Source organism: Pangasianodon hypophthalmus, chromosome 8 (genome assembly GCF_027358585.1).
Source record: "Pangasianodon hypophthalmus isolate fPanHyp1 chromosome 8, fPanHyp1.pri, whole genome shotgun sequence".
Classification (NCBI taxonomy): domain Eukaryota; kingdom Metazoa; phylum Chordata; class Actinopteri; order Siluriformes; family Pangasiidae; genus Pangasianodon; species Pangasianodon hypophthalmus.
The window spans coordinates 3,807,927-3,827,243 of record NC_069717.1 but is presented as its reverse complement, the minus strand read 5'-3'; the positions used below and the strand labels follow the sequence as shown (position 1 = coordinate 3,827,243).

General features: G+C 41.1%; 1 protein-coding gene across 3 annotated transcripts; it reads left to right on the top strand.

The window, feature by feature from the left end:
• Window positions 1–407: 407 nt before the first annotated feature.
• Window positions 408–18,393, top strand: rexo1 (REX1, RNA exonuclease 1 homolog). 3 transcript variants are annotated; one of them, XM_053236333.1, is made up of 17 exons: window positions 408–451; window positions 1,200–2,573; window positions 3,890–5,721; window positions 5,947–6,048; window positions 7,533–7,761; window positions 7,990–8,147; window positions 8,977–9,114; window positions 10,005–10,149; window positions 10,288–10,413; window positions 10,912–11,049; window positions 11,869–11,982; window positions 12,112–12,185; window positions 13,133–13,243; window positions 13,427–13,542; window positions 13,965–14,103; window positions 14,193–14,313; window positions 15,784–18,393. In XM_053236333.1, the coding sequence occupies exons 2-17, from the start codon at window positions 2,393–2,395 to the stop codon at window positions 15,870–15,872; spliced, it is 3,813 nt and encodes a 1,270-aa protein (XP_053092308.1). In that variant the 5' UTR covers window positions 408–451; window positions 1,200–2,392; the 3' UTR covers window positions 15,873–18,393. The 3 variants fall into 3 exon arrangements, with proteins under 3 accessions (XP_053092308.1, XP_053092307.1, XP_053092306.1); XM_053236332.1 differs by having other exon boundaries at window positions 412–507; XM_053236331.1 differs by having other exon boundaries at window positions 412–555.
• The last annotated feature ends 924 nt before the right edge of the window (window positions 18,394–19,317 follow it).

The following is a 19,317-nucleotide window of genomic DNA, read 5'->3' as shown; positions in this document are numbered from 1 at the left end:
GACTTGCAGCTGGACCTGGGCCACTGTCAGAGCTGCTGTTCTAGACGCAGTATAGAATTCAACAGCGCTGTGGTAAACACAACTATTTTCTACTTCCTCTAAAATTTCTTCTCAATTATATTCTATTTCTCTTCCTTTTCAGTTTTTCTTCCCTTCTTCCTGTTTTGCTGTCAATCTGTGTTCTGTCCTTATTGTCCTCCAAAGACAGGGTGTTTGGAGGCAGGTTACAAACAAACAAACAAACAAACAAACAAATAAAAGTTAACCGAAGCGTAAAACCTAACATCACGCAGTCTAAATCAGACTCATTAAACTGGACACACCCCTCATTAGACATTAATCTGCTCTTAACTGTTTGCAGGTGTGAGGGTTTTATAAAAGGAAGTGAACTCATTTTCTTTTCTTTTTTTTTTTTTTGGGCTTTCTTTGGGGAGGATGTCACATTCTGTTGGTAATTTACTGCAGTGATGAGCTTGTGTAACTGTGCATTTGATGTCCATGTCAATAGTAGGTGTATAAACTACTACATGCTTGTAACAGCAAGGAACATTAGGTGTAAGTCACATTTGTGGTGTCTTAATTTTAGTTCAATTGAGTAATTTAGCACTGACCTAGCTTGACTTCAGTAAATATTGTGTGTGAGACAGGCATCTGTAGTTGACTTGGGCCTACTTGGAAATAAATGTTACAAAATATTAGCAAATATTTGTTAGAAAAAATTAAAAGAAAAAATGTTAGGCAGATGTCTTGTGGAAAATGTGCTGCATAGTAATATTTTGAAGAAAAGGCTACTAGTGCTTGATGGTGAAATGGAGAAGGATAAAGTGAGATTTTGAACCTGTGTGCGTTACAAGTGTTTCTCTTGTCCTAAGAAGGGTGAAGTTCATTTGGGGAGGTGGTAACTGATTGTTGCATTTCTCATAACTGAAGTGGTGCTTAAATTGATTGGTCATTTGCCCTTTTAGTATGTTTCGCTTGTGGAAAGTTGTGTACTTTCAAAATGCAGTTTGCTAGTTTCCTTACTCAGAATGCTCTTGCTCATGAACTTGATTCATCTGACAAGTTGGATATGATGTCCTCAGAAAGGAAAACTGGCAAACTTTAAGTGGGATGGTTTTAAAAATCACATTTGCAGGTTCAGTGTACCTTGAGGGCCAATTAACTTGTCTTATTTTTTATTTATTTTTTTCCCTCTGTAGGTGAGAGGATGTAAAGCCTACTAAAGGTGCAAGAGACATTACCGTGCTCTTGACGGAACCACCCGAGTGACTGGTATAATTTAGTACACTGGATCCCAACCCTGTTTGACCCCCCCTGTCCTGCACAGTATTAGATTTCCCTACTCGAACACTCACTTCAACTTGAGGCTGGTTAGTTGAATCGGGTATTGGGAGTTTTAGAGAAGATATGAACTTGCAGGACTAGGGATACTCCAGGACCAAGTATGGGAACTTGTGGTTTGGTATCTGAGGAGTACGAGGTGTATTGGACCATGAAGGAATTGTAGTGAGGTTTCTATAGTGAGAAACATGGACTGCTATACCTCTGGACCGATTTGAACTGTGGAAATGAACTGGGCCAGTGAGGGGGAAAAGTCTAATCTGTGTTCATTTTGAAATAAAGTTCTGCTGTCTGTCTGTTTACTGTTTGTACACAAACACTCAAATTTATGTGAAGCATGAATTAAAACTGTGTATATTGGTTGTTATTCAGTATGCATATTTCAGTTCTTAGACTCAATAACACACTTGAGACTCTCTTGTATACGTGTGTGTGTGTATACACTCACACCCTCACACTCTTTGTGCTAGCACTTGAATATGAGTTTTGAAAAATGGCTTTCATCAAAATGGGACTTTTCCTCACACCAATACACGCATATTTTACTTCTTTACAAATATAAAAAGTCCACTACGTAGCGTTAATGCATATATATATGTATTTTTTATATAAGGAAACATATTTGCTCGCTACAAAGGACGTCCCAAGGCATTTAGCAACTTCTATCAGAACTAATTAGCTTCCTTCGAAGCAGGCAAATGGCTCGGCTTACTATGTGGCGTAAAAACACGACGCCCGGGGCCTTTTACGGATGACTTCCAAATCCTAATCTACTCCCTTCATTAGAGTCCTGCGTAGGGAACACAGTAATAGCGTCAACTGAAGGTCTAGTGCACTACTTATCTAACAGGCGCTTATATTCGAATCCGGCCGTTTCAACATGGCGGCGCACTAGGAAGCTTTACTGTAAGAAAGAAAGCAAGCTCGGAAACGCGCTTGGGGTCAAAAAAGAGACGCAAAACAGCAACAAAGTCGAAACTAAAGCGAATTATTTAGTGTAGGATAAGACCTGTTTGAATGAGTGTGGTTATGAAAACGTCTCAGCGTGATCATGCTGAGGTCCACCGGTTTCTTCCGTGGGATTGACTGCCCGTTTTACACTGGAGCTAGTGACGGGAAAAGTGGCTGTAACAGACCGTACTGCCACTTCAGACACAGCAACAGCAGACAAAGAGCATCCTCTGGAGTGTATGAGATCAGAAAAGCCAAAGAGGCTCCATCCGACTCGAATGGTGAACTATGTTTGGCTTATTTTCCTTATAGTGAATGCTGAGAGTGTTGCATAGTCTCAGCTGATGTGTGTGTATTTGTGTGAGGTCAGGTCATGATGCATTCAGTTTCAGGAGTCTAAAGACTCCAGTCTTCAGACTACCTTCAGGTTATATGTGCATGAAACCCAGGAGCTTGTGCAAAACTGTGTTGTCTGGAACTGACCTATTTCCCAGCATTTTCAAATGTAGGTTGTATTCCTTCCCACTAAACAGCAAAGGAGCTTTAATCAAGCCTAGTTTCCTTGCCTCTCATCTGGGCCACTGTTTATCATTGCATTACTCTGACACAAAGGCAAGCCCTTCACAACCTCAAGCAGGAAAAAGCAGAGTTAATGAACACCTCAAGCTGAGAATCACTGCTTTAAAGCATGGCTGACCAAGTATTACTACAATACAGCTTTATTTCCAGCAGATATCCAACATATCAGACTCATTTCATCAGCTGAGGTCTTCCAAGGCTTTGGTACTCCAGTCCTGGACTTGGATATGAGTTGAACTTGAGTCATGAGTTCTATAACTTGTAATTTCACTTGGACTTGAGCTTATGAGGCTCTAACTTTGACTTGAATTTTGCATGCTCTTACATGTAAATAATTCTTTCTTCAAAAGTATGTATTGTTACATAAACTATTCTACTACTAGCTGTTGTAATTCATTAAAATAACCAAAGTATTGCTAGTAAATTTAGACTGACTCATCGGCGTTGAAAACGTAGTTCCTTTTTTCAGGACGTAACTTGAATTTCACTTGAACTTGACTGACGTTTTTGACCACCGTGTTCGTTTAACTGGCTCCTTATCCAGCCTGATCTTTGCAGGAAGAAAGCCTAGGCAAGGTTAAATATATTTATCATTTGAGGTTCAGCCAGTCGTGTGGCAGATACAAGACCAGATGACATTTTTCTGATCTTCATTTTTTTCAATTTCGGTGAACCCGTGCCCACTGTAACCTCAGATTCCTGTTCTTAGTTGATAGGACTGAAACCTGATGTGGCCTTCTGCTTTTGTAGCCCATCTGCCTTGAGGTTCGACATTTTGTGCATTTTGAGATGCTTTTCTCCTCACCACGGTTGTACAGAGTGGTTATTTAATCTACTTCCTGTTAAAGCAGTCTGGCCATTCTCTTTTGTCCTGACCATAATTTAGGACTTTAAGAGGTTAATTATAACATTCCAATTTTCCAATCACCTAAATTGAGTGTACATCTTGCTAACAAAAACACTGCATCTAATTGTATTTAATTGTAATTGTATATTGTATTTTGACTCTTCTGCACAGACCAAGGCTATGATCCGTTTAACCCTGAAGTGGTCCGACCCGGAGAGCAGTACAATGCAGAGCCCCCAGCAAGCCCAGTTATGGATCCAGGACCCACGGAGCTGGAACTGGTCAACCGGGCCATCGAGGCCGTCCAGAGCGAAATGGAGAAGGAGAAGAAGAAGCTGTCTCGGATTGGCGAGCAGGGATACGATCCTGCAAACAGCTCCATTAAAGCGGGTTACAGCAGACAGGCGGTTGCTGCTGCGTCGTCCCATAGTGCTTACGATCCCGGGAGTTATCAGATGAGCCAGACGTCTGAGTACAACCCAACCCCTCGCTCCAGCAAATACACGCTGGACTCGGAGAGCAGCAGCAGCAGCTACGCTAACTCAATGGAGTACGTCCCTACAGCTGTCTCCAGAGCAGCGGTAAAAAAAGCAGCACCTGCTCCAACGTCCCGTATCCCCTCTACATGCTCGTCTTCCTCAAAGAATAAGTACACGCTGGACAATTTGAGACCGTCGACGGACATGGAGTATGATCCGCTGTCAAACTTTTCTGCTAAACCAGGCACTAAGGGAGTGAAAGATATAGGGATGGAGGGAGACGGGAGGAAAAGAGTTCACCCCGGATGGCAGAAGCAAAGCACGGATGAGGAATACGTCCCCGTGGTGAAGAAGCCGAGACAGCTTCCGGTCGAAGAACCCCAAAAGTACACGGCCAACTTTGAATCTGATGATGAAAGTTCTGGAAATGAGTATCGGCCCACACCAATGAGCCGCCTGCAGAGGAGGAAAAGCAGCGCTGACTCAGTGGACGACGAAAAAAGGAAATCTAGAGAAACGGGAGTCTGTAGGCAGCCGCCAGCTCAGGAAGTCGCAATCGATGACGATGATGAAGAATCCGACGGCTTTGAGCCTCTCGATTCTGAGCAGCCAGATGATGAGCCACTGGATAAGAAGTGGATCAAGGACAGCATCCAGGTGAAGAAAGGTCAAAGTGAAAAAATGGTGAGGAAAGAGAGCACGGAGTCCATCAAGAAGAGCAGCAGCTATAAAGAGAAGAAAGGAAGCAGCAGCAGCAGCGTGGAGAAAACCTCGAGGAAGCCGAGTCAGGAGAGCGGGAAGAAGGAGAAGAGCCATGGCAAGGCTGTAGAAGAGAAGCTCAAGTCCAAAGATTCAGAGAAAGGAGGGAAAGAATTGAAATTGAAAGACGGGAAAAGCAAGAAGCCAGACAAGAAGAAAGGAGAACAGAGCCATGGAGATAAAGAACGAAATATTAGCGAGGCCAAGAAGCCCAAATTGGACAAGGTGCAGCAAAGCAGCAAAGAATCCATCAAGTACAAGGAACAGAAAAATGGGAGAATAGAAAGCAGTGGACGAGAGAAGGACAAAAGGAAAAGCAGCAGCAGTACCAGCAGCAGCAGCAAAGACAAAAACAAGAAAAGCAGCTCGTTTCTGGAGAAGAAGGACGCCAAAGCGGCGAAGGCCAAGCCGCGCTCTCTGAGTCACGCAGACCTGTTCGGAGACGAGAGCCCAGAGGAAGAGGAGGTGGAGGACGAGGAAGACGAACGGGTAGTCAGGAAGTCCGCTTCGGCGTTCAAAAGAGGCAGTCTGGGTAACAAGAGGAAGGCGTCTGATGCTACGGAGACGTCGTCAGAGGAAGATATCGGGCCTGGGGATGAAGATGAACCTGCTTATGATGGCGATGATGGTGATGGTGATGCTGAGGACTTTTCTATGCTTCAAGAGGACGTAGATTACGACTCGGATCCTATGGAGGAGTGTCTCAGGATCTTTAACGAGTCCAAATATGTGAAAACGGAAGACAAAGGCAGACAAGCTAAACAGGTATTACAGTCGCCGGGTTATGAGCCACACACCCGCATTAATTAGCTAGTTAATGTGTTAATTAATGGGTTGCAGTTCTTGGGTTTTTATGTAGAGTTCATTGGAAGTTAAAACTGAAACTGTGAAGGGGAATTTTGCTCAGGTTTTTTTTTTTTTAAATCTCGCTGTGTTTTCAGTTTCTTTCAGTACTGTGTGTGTGTGTGTTTGTGTTTGTGTGTGTTTCAGCCTCCCAAAGAGAAGGAAGAAGATCAAGAAGCACAGAGCACTTTAACCACGCTTTTCCCCGGCCAGAAGAAGAGAGTTTCACATTTCAAAGCCAAAGGAAGTGTGAGTGTTGAGCCGTTTACTCTGAGTGTCATGTAGCAGGGACATGTTTAAGAGCAGTGTAAACAGCATAGAGAATATTCCTTACATTAAAGGAATACTCCAGATTGTTTTTTTTCCCCACATCAGATCTGTATGTACAATCAATATTGAGTAGAATTTTGAAACATTTCCTTCTGTTGAGAAAAGAACAGCCTGTTTATTCCAAACTCACTTATAATGGAAGTCTAAGGGCAGTTGTTGAATTTCATCTACCTGCTACTGTTAGGCTTTTGACCTTCTTTACTCCAGGGGCAACATATCACAACTGATCGAACCCCAAAGGGAGGATATGCGAAGGGAAGAATTTCACTGTACTGTACTTGTACATGTGACAATAAAAGCCGTCTTCGTATCTTCTTAAAGATTTATGCGAAACACAATTTTATCAAATAGTTTGATTAATTCTTTAGTCACAGATAACTGCTATTAAAGCTCTAGATCTGTAACATAACACAGCACTGTTGAGTTCCTGACTCTGATTGGTCAAAAGGTGTTGATTAAGTTTCTATAATCTATTTCAAATCACAGGTTAATATTATTGCGCTCTTTCTCATATGCTGTTGTTTATATAGTAACAACTTAACAGTTTAACAAAGAAAAAATGTGTAAATCATGGATATTGCAACGTTTTCTGTAAGGAGATGTTTATTTAACACTTATGGAAGGAGCCGCCAGTGTCGGCGCTTTTCTACCAGGGAAAGTCTTCAGGACAGAGGAGTATCCAGTTTCTCAGTAACATCACAAGCTGTGTGTTTTGTGTTTTCTTAACAACAGTAAAGAGGAAAGGAAGAGAGGCTGGTCAGGGAACAACTGTTTATAGCTGCTCTAACGTAAGTGAGAACAGGAACTTACTTCACAAGAAAAATGCATCTATAAATAGATAAAATATTTGACGTGGTGTTTTTGGATAAATTAAAAATGCCATAGTTGGCAAATAAGAGAAATAAAACACTTTGGCACATGCTGCTATAGGAAAAATAGTTAACTTTATTGATTTTTTTGGTAACAGTACCTTCGCTTCACGTTGGGCCGCATCACACCACCACGTTGTTGATTATTTTCCTATAACAGCACATCCTGAAATATTGAACTTTCCCATTCTGAAATATTCCTACATATCCCAAATTCTTTGTTGTATTGCTCTAGTGTTGAAGCGTAGGAATAAGCTCCATAAACTTCGGTAAACTGTTGGAATAAACTCATTTCTCATTCTGTCAAATCCTAACAGCTTTATTTCAGTTTGCATTTTACCTCCATTGTTTCTTTATTTTAACTTCGACAGCTACCCTTAGACTTCCGTTATATGTGAATAGATAGGGATCAAGGTTGTATAATGTTGGAGTATTCTTTTAATATATGTCCATATTCTTAAATCAGAACATGAATGCAGTTATTTATTATCGAACCTTGAACCTATTCCTTGCTTGCCGATTAACGCTGCTCAGACGGAGACGTCGCTGAACATCTTGCCCAAGCCTCAGCGCAGACTGACGGCTCAGGAGGTGTGTTACCAGCGCATGCAGATCGCTCAGCAGCAGGCGGCACAGCTCGCCGCGTCCGCCGCCAAGAACACATCTCCTGCTTCACATTCTCTCTCCAGCACTGCCGTGTCAGGGGAGAAACGCAGAGTGATGCACCGCCCGAACCCCGCCCTCGTCTCCGCAAAAAAGCCTGGTACAGAAGCATTCTTATAAAAATACAATTAAATACGAATCATCTATTACGTATTGTTATATATTAAAATAGCATGTTTTGGTGAACTACTGATGGATAAGAGTGACTTCACCTTTAATAAAAGAAATTACTATTATAAAGACAATTTAGATGTTACACAATATGTTGTGATATAATGACCCACTCTTTATTTGTGTGTGTGTGTGTGTGTGTGTGTGTGTTGTGTAGTTTTGTCAGAGTCACAGCAGGCTAGCCGTGGTGTTTTATCACCCAGCAGAGCCGTACCAGATCAGTCGGTGGTCAAAGCGCACACGTCAGCCGCCATGTTGTCCAAAACCGTGTCCACTTCGGTGCAAAAGAGAGTGGCACACACTCCTACACTCAAGGTATCAATCGCACAACACTGTCACTATATCGCACCAGAACGATCCAAACATCTGCTGAAGGCAATTTTGATAAAATTGTATTTCTGCTATTATTTGTTAATATCTCAGTGAAAGTGCGTTCTTATTGGTTGAAAGCATCCGGAACGAGAACATGAGGGCTAACACTGCGTGATAATAGGTGGTTATTATTATATAACATCAATATGTTGTCATTATTCCTATCATTTGAATTTAAAATGTAAAATTTGAATAACAGGGACAAACTTAAAATATATTTGATATTTGTTTGTTTATTAATTGTTTGTTGTTTTAAGACTGAGGCACATTTTATCTTAAGAAAAATACATGGAGTGCACAAACTTTTGCATTCAGGACTCTCAAGTGGTGCAGCAGGAACTCATCCAGCAATCCAGCAACGAGTTCAAATCCTGGCGATACCATAGACATCAATGGCTGCGAGTCCAAGAGAGTAAAAAGGCCGTGCTCTCTGGGTGGGAGGGGCATTCTCTTTCTCCCCCGTCAATCACAGCGACACTACACAATTATAGGCATCTGTGAGCTCATGTATGCAGAAGAGGGCGGATAGCGCTTTCCTCAGAGTGTGTTACGCTGCCCTGTGATGCAGCACGAGCAGCAGTTTGAAAAGTTGGCTTCACATGTCTTGGAGGAAGGGTTTGTTAGCCTTCACCCTCCCCGGTTGATAGCTGTTGTATGATGGGGAAAATGAGGGGGGGAAAATCTTCTGTATTTGACTGTAATGTATTTTTGAACTGTAATGTATTTTTTTTGACACACTATCTCTGTCTGCTTTTCCCCTCTCTCCATTTAGAGCTCTTCTATGAAGCGGCCAGTCATTCCCACTGAGTTTGGAGCGAAAGTGCCCACTAACGTACGCCAGCGCTACCTCAACGTCTTCATCGATGAATGTCTTAAGCTCTGCCCATCGGAGGAGGCAGCTTTTCAGATGGTGAGTTTTATTACCTGCAGCCTAGACCCATGTGCATGCACGTAGACACATAGCTCGGTGATACCTTTCTTCAGCACGGAGGACTGAAGGAGTAGACTGACTTTTGACTGAGGAGCAGCTGCAGGAACAAGACCTCATCCTGAGCGCCTGGGCCACGCCATCATCTACAACGCCTCTGAGAAGAAAAACCAAGATCTTATGAACCTTTATTATCTGTTGTTCTTTCTTTTCTGGCTGGATGGGCAGAGAGTGACCTGATAAAACCATTTATACATGCAACATGTTTTCTTTCTCACACTGTCCACTTCCTGTCTCACTCTGTCCACTTCCTGTCTCACTCTGTCCATTTCATTTTCTCATTGTCCACTTCCTTTCTCACTCTGTCCCATGTGAATGCACATAGGCACATAGCACAGTGATACCTTTCTTCAACACGGAGATCATGGCACGTTTTCGGTCACATGACCAGCTGTGTTTTTGTCTTATAAACTTTAAGAAAGAAAGAAGAGAACCTGATGAGGGATTGACTTTATATAGCTGCAATAGTGTGATAAATGTAACTATAAATGGATAAAAAGTATGATGTGTTGTTAATTAAATGAAAACAATTTATTTTTGGCAAATTGCTGTGGAATTAAACACTACCGCACATGCTGTTATTGGAATAAAAAAAACTTTAATTTCACATTGCCTCCTGTTGCTGTAAATTCGTTGGATTTGCTTTAAATACATTATTTCATTAAACTCAGATCTGCTTTAATTTTGCTTTAATTTGGTTAATTACTTTATAACCCATAGTGTAATGTATGGTGTGCTCTCTTTATTTTTTTGAGTTGAGTATGTACTGTAGATCGTGTTCAGTGTGTGTTTGTGTGTGCATGTTCTTCCAGGCTCTGGAAGAGGAGAAGCTGGTGTATGACCGGAGCAGCAGTAAAAACATCTACCTGAACGTCGCAGTGAACGCGCTGAAGAAACTGCGCAGCAAGAGCGCAACCCCCACCGCTCCATCACCCCCGGCTGCCTCCATGTCCACCAGTACGACTCGTCTTCTCTCCTCAACACCTGGCTTTAAGTCAGAAGAGTGATTTAGATTGCCCTAATGGCTGTACAGAAGGTTATGTCTTTACAATGTGGTTTAACACAAGCCGTGTTTTCTGTGTTGTTCTTCCTCAGAGAAGTCCGCCGTGTCTGTAAACAGGAAACCTCAGTCACACGAGGGAGTTCTGGGCGGCCGACTGGCAGCTACGACCAGCTACACCATCAACCGCACGGGCAAACAGCAGGACGTACAGCTCAAAGGTAGCTGACTCTTTCCCTCTAGCCAGATTATCTACTGTTTTTATTTACTGTACAGGACAAATACAGAGACAGAAGATACAACCTAACATCAAGAAACCTTTCCCAAGCATGATTAAGAACTAGTGTGAATTAAAGGAGCAGTTTGTCATTTTTCATAGCACCTAGCAGTGAAAAGCATTTACTTTTACCCCCAGCTCATCCACCTCCTCTGTTAAAAATGTATGCTTTATGAGTTGACCTCTAAGGAAAAAGGGGAAGAGCTGTCTTTTCCAGAGATCATTTCTGGACCAGAAAAATGTAAACAGTATGGATTTCACTGAATTTGATATTATCATTATTATTATTATTATTATTATTATTATTAAATGTATAGATGAATGTTACAAACTGCACCTTTAAGTGTTAAAGAATAATGATCAATTAGAGTATGGTTATGCTTAGAGTCGTTGTTTTTTCTTTGTGTGTGTGTGTGTGTGTGTGTGTGTGTGTGCTCTGCAGGTGCAGTTCTCTACCAGAAACTGAAAGCATACGTTTTGACTGAGGAGCAGCTGCAGGAACACGGTTACCCGAGACCTCATCCTGAGCGCCTAGGCCACGCCATCATCTATAACGCCCCTGAGAAGAAAAACCAAGACCGTATGAACCTTTACTGCTTTTATCATCCCTTCATTCTGTTGTGCTTTCGTTTCTGGCTGGATGGGCAGAGAGTTACCTGATAAAACCATTGATAAAGCCAGCATCTTTTCTTTCTCACTCTGTCCACTTCATTTTCTCACTCTGTCCACTTCCTTTCTCACTCTGTCCACTTCTTTTTCTTATTGTCCTTTTTCTTTCTCATGCTTTTCATTTTCTTTCTCACTCAGCAGTTATCCCACCACTAGGTGGTGATGTTGCCTTTCCTGACAGCTCTCAGTGTTACTGGGCCTGCTGTCTTTTTCTGTTTTTGCATCTATGAGTTGCCAGTTGGGCATTTAGCATATATGAGATTACTTATTCTATCATTTATATGAGTCCTTTACTCATTCCCATAACATTTATCAAACCTAACTGACCCCTAGATCATCACAAACACCCATGGAAACACCCCAATATCCCTAAACCCCACAGCACACACTAGGAACAATGTATTGTCGTCTCCTCCCATATGAGTCTCTTTATCCATTCATCATGGCAGTTCTTTCTGAGAAAATGGTGTAATAGTACATTTTCTGAACTACAGACTTTCCTGAATTGAAATATGTTTCTCAATCGCAAGTAAAGTTGTAGCATTTTCAAGTCTGGTTAAAAGTTAAAAGTTTGTTAAACTGGTTTCTTGCGTAGCATGATCTTTGCATGAAGACAGCCGAAGTATGTTACACGTGTCAAAGACAGAAAAACCGAGTTTTGGCCAACACCTTATTAGGCTTATTAGACTCTTTAATTTTGTGTTATGTTTTGTTGTGTGTGTTTTCTCAGCCTTCACTAAGGTGTGCTGCCGGTGTGGAGTCGAGTACAAAATCAACGCCAATGGCAACTGTGTCCGCAAAGAGGAGTGTAACCATCACTGGGGCAGATTACGCAGATACAAAGGTAAGAAAATGTTGAATTGTGAAAGAGAAAGTGGGCAATGTTTTAATGTTAACAATTGGCCTGTTTTAATGTTAACAATGGCCATTTTTGGTGTGCGTTTGTGTGTGTGTGTGTGTGTGTTTGCCACAGTGTCTGGAGGCTGGGAGACGCAGTACAGCTGCTGCTCGGGTGCCGTGGGCTCTCCTGGATGTCAGGTGGCTAAAGTAAGTCTTCTGACCCTGCGCTTTCGGTCTCACCCCCCAACATGTTGTTCATCTGACTGCGGTCTTAACCAACACTGCCACCTGTGTCTGTCTTTCTTCCTGTGCCATCTGTCTCATTAATCTCTCATTGCATATTATTGAAACATTAATGCTCTGAGTACGCCTAGGTGTCAATAAGTCAAGCTTTTTTTTATAGTTTGTGAAAATAGGTACACCCTATTTTAGAAAAACCTGTTTAGACATATTTAGAACAAACAATGAATCAAATAAGGACAATTTTGGGAATGATGGGAATGATCTATTCAATTCACTTGACAGTCAAATAGGCTAATAAATATAAGCCTGTCTTTGCAAGCAGTGTGTATTTCATTCAGCTAATACAAAGCTAGTTTTGTTTTTGATTATCACGTTACGGCTTCTCTGTGGTTGGTGATTTGCATTTCCTGGTCTGTTGGACAATTTGATTATGTAATTGCTTTCCTTCAGGGCACTTTGATTTGGTTTAGTTTCACACTTAATTAAATGAACCAGAAAGCAAAATGTACTGAAAGATATAATTGTAAAACTCCTTCATTGCTTAGAAATATGGCGAACCTAAAAAAAAATCATTTGCCTTAGAACCGGCACTAAATAAATGCTTATTTATATAAATAACTAGCTTAAAATATTTTGTGCATTTCTTCCAGTGTTTATTTTCTGTTTTTGTTCGTCGGTTCAAATGCCGTTCCTGTAGAGCTACAGGTCTGTCCTGTGGCTCAGGATTTCATTCAAACACATTAAATGATGCATATGTGAAAGCACCTTTAAGTTTTGTTAAAATTCATTCTTTTAGTACATTCATGTTGTATTCATGTTTAAGTCCTTTAGTTTTCACTTGGCCGCATCGCAGATTAGTGTTGAAATAAAGAGTAAAAGTGAATTGAATTGACTTTCGTTCTTGTCTTTAGCAACACGTGCAGGACAGCCGTAAGGAGTCTTTAGACGGCTACGTAAAGACGTTCAGCAAACCCTCATCGTCTGATGGAAACGCAGGAGTGTATGCTTTGGACTGTGAGATGGTGAGAATGCAGTTACACACACAAACACACACCTAAATACATCAACACACAGCCATATACTGTAAACTTACAGATATGAGGCATATTGTGGACTACAAGATCGTGAGCCAGCATATACCACACATGTGCATACACACACACACTCACACACTCATGGTTCAAAGCTGTTTTTTTCTCCCCTAGTGCTACACAAAGCAGGGTTTGGAGCTGACCAGGGTGACGGTCATCAACTCTGACCTGAAAGTGGTTTACGACACGTTTGTGAAGCCAGAGAGCAAAGTGGTGGACTACAACACACGGTAAGAGTGTTTACACAGTATACAGACACACTCATATGTGTGTGTGAACATTATGACTTTCAAATTCCTAAAAAAAATTAATAATCAATAAGACATTCAAATGCAAAAAAAACAGATGAAAAAACACCAAAGAAGAAAATCACATTAGGCAATGATTTATTTTTATTGATATTTTTAATGATTTATTCTTCATTTTTATTTATATCTCCAAGATTTCTTGTCACTGATATTTAGCCATTTACATCAACTGACAGTAGAACACTGGAATTAAAATATTTGTAAATGAACATTCGAACAGTGAAGTTCATTCTGAATGAATGTGTGCATGTGCATGAATTTATTGGGTTTCTTGGGGTTTATCAGTTGTTTAAGCAAAATGGCCAAATACAGTATATTTACTGTGTGTGTGTGTGTGTGTTCAGGTTCTCTGGTGTGACGGAGGAGGATCTTGAGAGCGCCACGATGAGGCTGAGAGACGTGCAGGCCGTCTTACTGAACATGTTCAGCGCAGAGTCTATCCTGATTGGCCACAGCTTGGAGAGCGATCTCTTTGCCCTTAAGGTTTTACAAACACGCACACAGGCATCTTTACATTTACCATATTGTCTTGTATTATGTGTGTGTTTAACCCCATACCTCTGCTTTCTCAGCTGCTGCACAGCACCATCGTCGACACGGCCGTGGTCTTCCCTCACCGCCTCGGCCTGCCGTACAAACGCGCTCTGCGCAACATCATGGCCGATCACCTCAAGCGCATCATCCAGGACAACGGTGAGCGCAGCATTGTGTGTCTCATTCAGTGCGTTCCCACTCAAATGGTGCTGCTGTCGGGGGCGGAGCTTAATGTGCCGCACCACTTCAGGTTCTTCATCAGAGACGTGGGTCATTGTGTTAGCACGCAAAAATTGTGTCCTGGTTATATCATTTCAATACACCGCAAAAATAAAGCAGTACTGCAGACATAGAGAAGATGGAAAATAGAAATAGGAAATAACTAAAGTTTGAAAGAAAGGCTTTGGCTGAAGCTCCACGTTCATCTCCACTGATGTCCAGTAAATTCTCATTCATGCCGCATGACTCAGTTTAAACACCCAACACCTCCGTGTCTCATCCCTGCTATTCAGCAACTCCTACTTATAACTCTTCACTGGGATGCGCAAATAACCCTTGCTGCAGAACCAAAAGTTGTGGAATTGGACCTGAGCTGATCCAGCTCCTCTGACCAGGGTGGAGTCGAACCAAAATAGGGAGGCTGTAGATAGCTCTGTGTGTTTCAGGCAGGATGGTTGTTCTGTGTTGTACAGCATCTTGTGGGTTAGGGGTTAGGGGTTAGGGGTTAGGCTTGTAGGAGGAGTTGGATCAGGTCCGGCTCCACCCTCTGGACTTTTGGTTCTGCAGCAAGGACCATCTCATCTCGCTCATTAAAGGAGATGCCCATGTCAGATCAACAATCGCTCTCTATACCAGGGGTATTCATCTAAAATTAATAAAAATCAAGTTATTATAATGGTTAATTCTTAAGCCTTAATGAATCATTTATGGCTATAAATAAGACCATTTGAAGTGTTTTTTTTTTTTTTTTTTTTTTTCGTTTGGGTGCTTCACATTTTGATGAGTTTATACTTGGAGAGAATAAACATGTACTTAGACGTAATGAAAAAAAGACATAAACACACACCCTGTCCAGTTGTCTACATTTTTTTTTTTTTTTTAAACAAGCCATTGTTTTAGTTCGCTAATCAGACCAGAGAGTGCAAATAAAACAGAAAATCTGTGAAACTCTGTGAAAACTCTGCATTATCAACTAAGTTCCATATCCCTGTAGCTATTCTCTGGGCCAGTGAGCTGCCTTCAGCTAAATAATTTACATGAAGGCATGTGACTGGATAAACTGCTACAGAAGCTGTGATGGGTCATGTTTAGAAAACTGGAGTCGCTGAACTACAGCTAGTTTTTTCATACTTTGATCAGTTCTGCTGCTGCTATTTCTAGGTCCGTAACTGGACCATTTAGTTCAAGGTGCAAATTCAGGTTGTGTTTCTCAGGTATTTTGCTTTGCTGTCTAGTAACAGACTTCAGCCACTGAAAATATCTGGTATAATCGACTCTATTGGAGGAAATTTATTTTTTCCTTCACAGCCTGGCATGAACCATCTTATTTGAAGATTAAATAGCAGTCAGTGCTTGTGTCTCACTTTATTATTATTATTTTTTAACATTATCTCATTGTTCTCTCTCTAGCGGAGGGCCACGACTCCAGCGAAGACGCCGCCGCCTGCATGGAGCTCATGATATGGAAAATCAAAGAGGATGCCAAAGTCAAGAGATGACCTCTGACCCCATGGACGTCCCTGTTTTTCCATCACACCCTGCACTGAGCACGCAGAGAGAGAAGGCAAAATGAAGCTGTGTTGGATCTGTTGTTGCTCCAGAGAAAGAGAGAGAGAGACAAGAAAGAAGGAGAAAGAAGGAAAAATGCCACTGCTGTCTGTAGATTGTGAGTTTGTGCAGATTTGGCTGTTAATCCGACACACGTACTTCCTGAGGCGAATCCTGCCTCGAACAACAGCGTCCTCTTCTGGAAGGGGGAACGGTGGGCGTGTCTTTGAGCCCATTTATGGACGTATCTGAGAAGTTTTATGATTGTATTTTCTGAAATATTCTGTCAAGCTAGCTCTTGTTAATCATCAAGTCAGCGTTAGTGGTGAAACCATTTAAAAAGCATTCCAGAAATCCTGTCAGGTGAATTATACATGCTAGCTAGTAGGCTAACAATAGGCCTTTAAGGTTAAATCTTGTGAAAATACATGTGTGAATGCCAAAGCCTTTGTGTGGACTCGGACACGCCCACATTCCCATCTAAGGTCTTGAAGGAACACCCACTTAGAGTTGCTGCATTTTTTTTGTTTTAAACATGATACGGATTGAGTGATACGTCTTGTGTGGTCTGCGAAATTTCTTTTCAGGCTGTCTCTCTCTCAGCCTCGTTTAAACTTGAAACAGGACAGTGGAAAAAAAAAAAGCGTTGAGGCATGGTCTGGGGTCGAGTTATTTATTTTCATGGCTGCATGTCAGTTTTGACGGTGCAGGAAATCGGATGAAGTTGCTGCTTAGAAAGGCTTTATGTTGCACTATATTAAATCCATACATTAATTTAGTAAGTGATGTTTAATGCCGATACATTAAACATCTGTTTGCCAGTTTATTAAGTTGACCTTTTAGTCAGGTCCACCTCCTGTATGTTATTTTGTACAGTTACTGACTCGAGTATCTGCTCAGCTAGGGGCCTTCCACCGTGCATCGTAAACAGGCAACATTCAGTAGTTATGAACCTACAACGTGACCTAAAAAATGAGTCACACCCACAAATAGGAGCGCATTATTAGACAACGTGAATAGTTTGTGCACCTGGACGAATGAAGTGAGCCGATGGTCAGCTGTTGGCCAGAATCTGACCCAACGTTCACACTACTGAGACATAACCCTTGTGTCGCTTGTAGTTTGCAGACATGTAACAACTGCTACCATTTGTGGGCATGGCCAGTCCAGAACTTTTTAAGTTCCAGTGAGAAACAGTAGCGATAAAGCTAACTATTTACACACAAATTAAATAATGCACGAATCAGTGTGAAAATGAATTGGTTGTTTGATGTACATGTTACGTGCTCGGCTTCTTTGGCAGATCTGCGAAGCAAGCTAGCTGTGTATTCTCACCAGAGGCACCTACGATCTTTGCTGCTTCCTTCCAAGTTTTATTTTTCTTCATAATGTTCCTATACACATTTAATGTGAGGATGTATATGACAGGATAAGATTCTGTTTTAGTGCGTCAAACAGTAAACAGGAACTAATTGCAGGTAGGAAGGTTGTGAGCTGGGAACTGAAGAAACGTCGGACCACACGTGAGCATTGGATTGGTCCGAGGAATCGTTCGAGCCAGTCGTTTGGATTTACACTGAATCTCACTGTTGCTGTTCAGCTGTCTCTGAAATCATGGCTTCATGTCCCACGTTTATCACTGTGTCGCTATCACCTGTCGCTTTGCTGTGTGAAGCAAGCAGTGTGTGTGTGTGTGTGTGGAACACGTGTAAAATGGAGAGGATGAAGAAGAACGTTAGAGAGAGGTCAGTTAAATCAGTGAATTTGCCAGTGTGTTGCAACAGACTTTAAATAATGCGATAAACTTTATTATTATTTACAACAATCTCCAGCTGAATTACACCCCGTCAGTGAACGAGTGAAGTGAAATCGAAGTAAAAAGATATGCTCAAGGATCCTGATACGATTGCCGCTGTTATTAACGAGAGTGAAAGCATAACCAGGTATGAGGAAAGAAACGACGCGTGACTTTTTTTTTTTTTTTTTGGTCCCAGGGGGTGAACCTGAAATTCTGGCAGCTTCTCACTAAATGCGTTGATGTAAAAGTATTGTTTCTGTTTTAGTGTTTCGTTCATAGCTGTGACAATAAAAGCACTTGGCGTGTGTATAGTCTCTTCAGACTACAGCTATGACTTGTGTTTACATGTTTATAAGGTTTACGTCTTTAAGCATCCCTTAATTAAGACACTCGCTTTCATTTACTTGTCTTTTTTTTTTTGCCAGATGATCATGTCATTAATCCACTGTTCACTCACTCCGTATTAAAGCTCGGCCCCTAATGCAACTCTGTACATACGTAAGGGTTAAAGCTAAAATGATAGGCTGTAAATACGCTGTACAAAACTGTTTTGTATCTATTTTTGTTTCCTATTAAATGATTTAACTCAAATGGTTTACTTGTCTGATTTTTTTTCTCTTTTTCATAGCCTTTCAGGACTGTGTGACTTCTCCAAGGAGAGTTAAGGTTGCCTATAAATGGTTCTACTTTCTATTCCAAATTTTATGGTTCCTGCAGAAGGACAACCAAAGAACCCTTAAGGTTTCGAGATGAGTTTGGAAAGATTAAAAGCAGGGGTGGAAATTATACTTAATTACATTAATACTTAATTACATTTAATTTACTTAATTAGTATACTTAATTACATTTTCAAGAACTTACTTTTTAATTCTTCTTACTTTATTCTCCAAAGTCTCATCCTCTCTCGTCTAGCCAATGACTATATACAGGATATATCAATCAACTGGGCTCCCATGCATTTTATTTCCATTTCAGTTATATCTAATCAAATTCAGCAAGTGTAGGAAAAACGGTCATGAATCGTGCCGAAACGTCTCATGCTACACAATGTAGTCAGCGCTGTAGCTCTGTGTGTGTTTGGAGATGATAATCTACCAGACTGTAGTGTTGAACGTGAGGATGAGTGCCCCTGACTCTATACCTCAGTACAGTGTTTTAATTTCAATCTAAAAGCATGCTGAGGTACGTTTAGCTAATTTGATAACATTAACTGGCTGTATTTAACTGTTAGACTGTTTTTTTCCCCCTAATTCCAGGTTAGCATTAATTCTAGTAGCTAACATAATTGGCTAGATAGCATGTCAAATTCTAGCTAATGGTAAATATTGGTTATTTACACTAGTATATTTTACTTCTGAGTCATTCATCTGCGTTAGTCAAGCGAACGAGCAACAAACTTACAGAGATTGAATGATGTTTTCAAGCAACATGGTAACTGCTTTAAAACAAAAATCAGTTACAGTTTTTGATAAGTAATAAAAGTTACTTTTTCACATGAAACATGACTAACTTAATTTCATCAGTTAAAAGTCATTACTTTTTACTTTTTAATACTTGAATACATTTAAACGGAGCAACTTTTTGACTCTCACTTGAGT

Excerpts from the sequence above, each read along its gene's own strand:
- rexo1 (XM_053236333.1), top strand. The coding sequence starts at position 2,393 with ATGCTGAGGTCCACCGGTTTCTTCCGTGGGATTGACTGCCCGTTTTAC. Across the intron at positions 10,150-10,287 it reads GGCTGCCTCCATGTCCACCA|AGAAGTCCGCCGTGTCTGTA; the intron begins GTACGACTCGTC and ends GTTCTTCCTCAG. Across the intron at positions 14,314-15,783 it reads GCGCATCATCCAGGACAACG|CGGAGGGCCACGACTCCAGC; the intron begins GTGAGCGCAGCA and ends TTCTCTCTCTAG.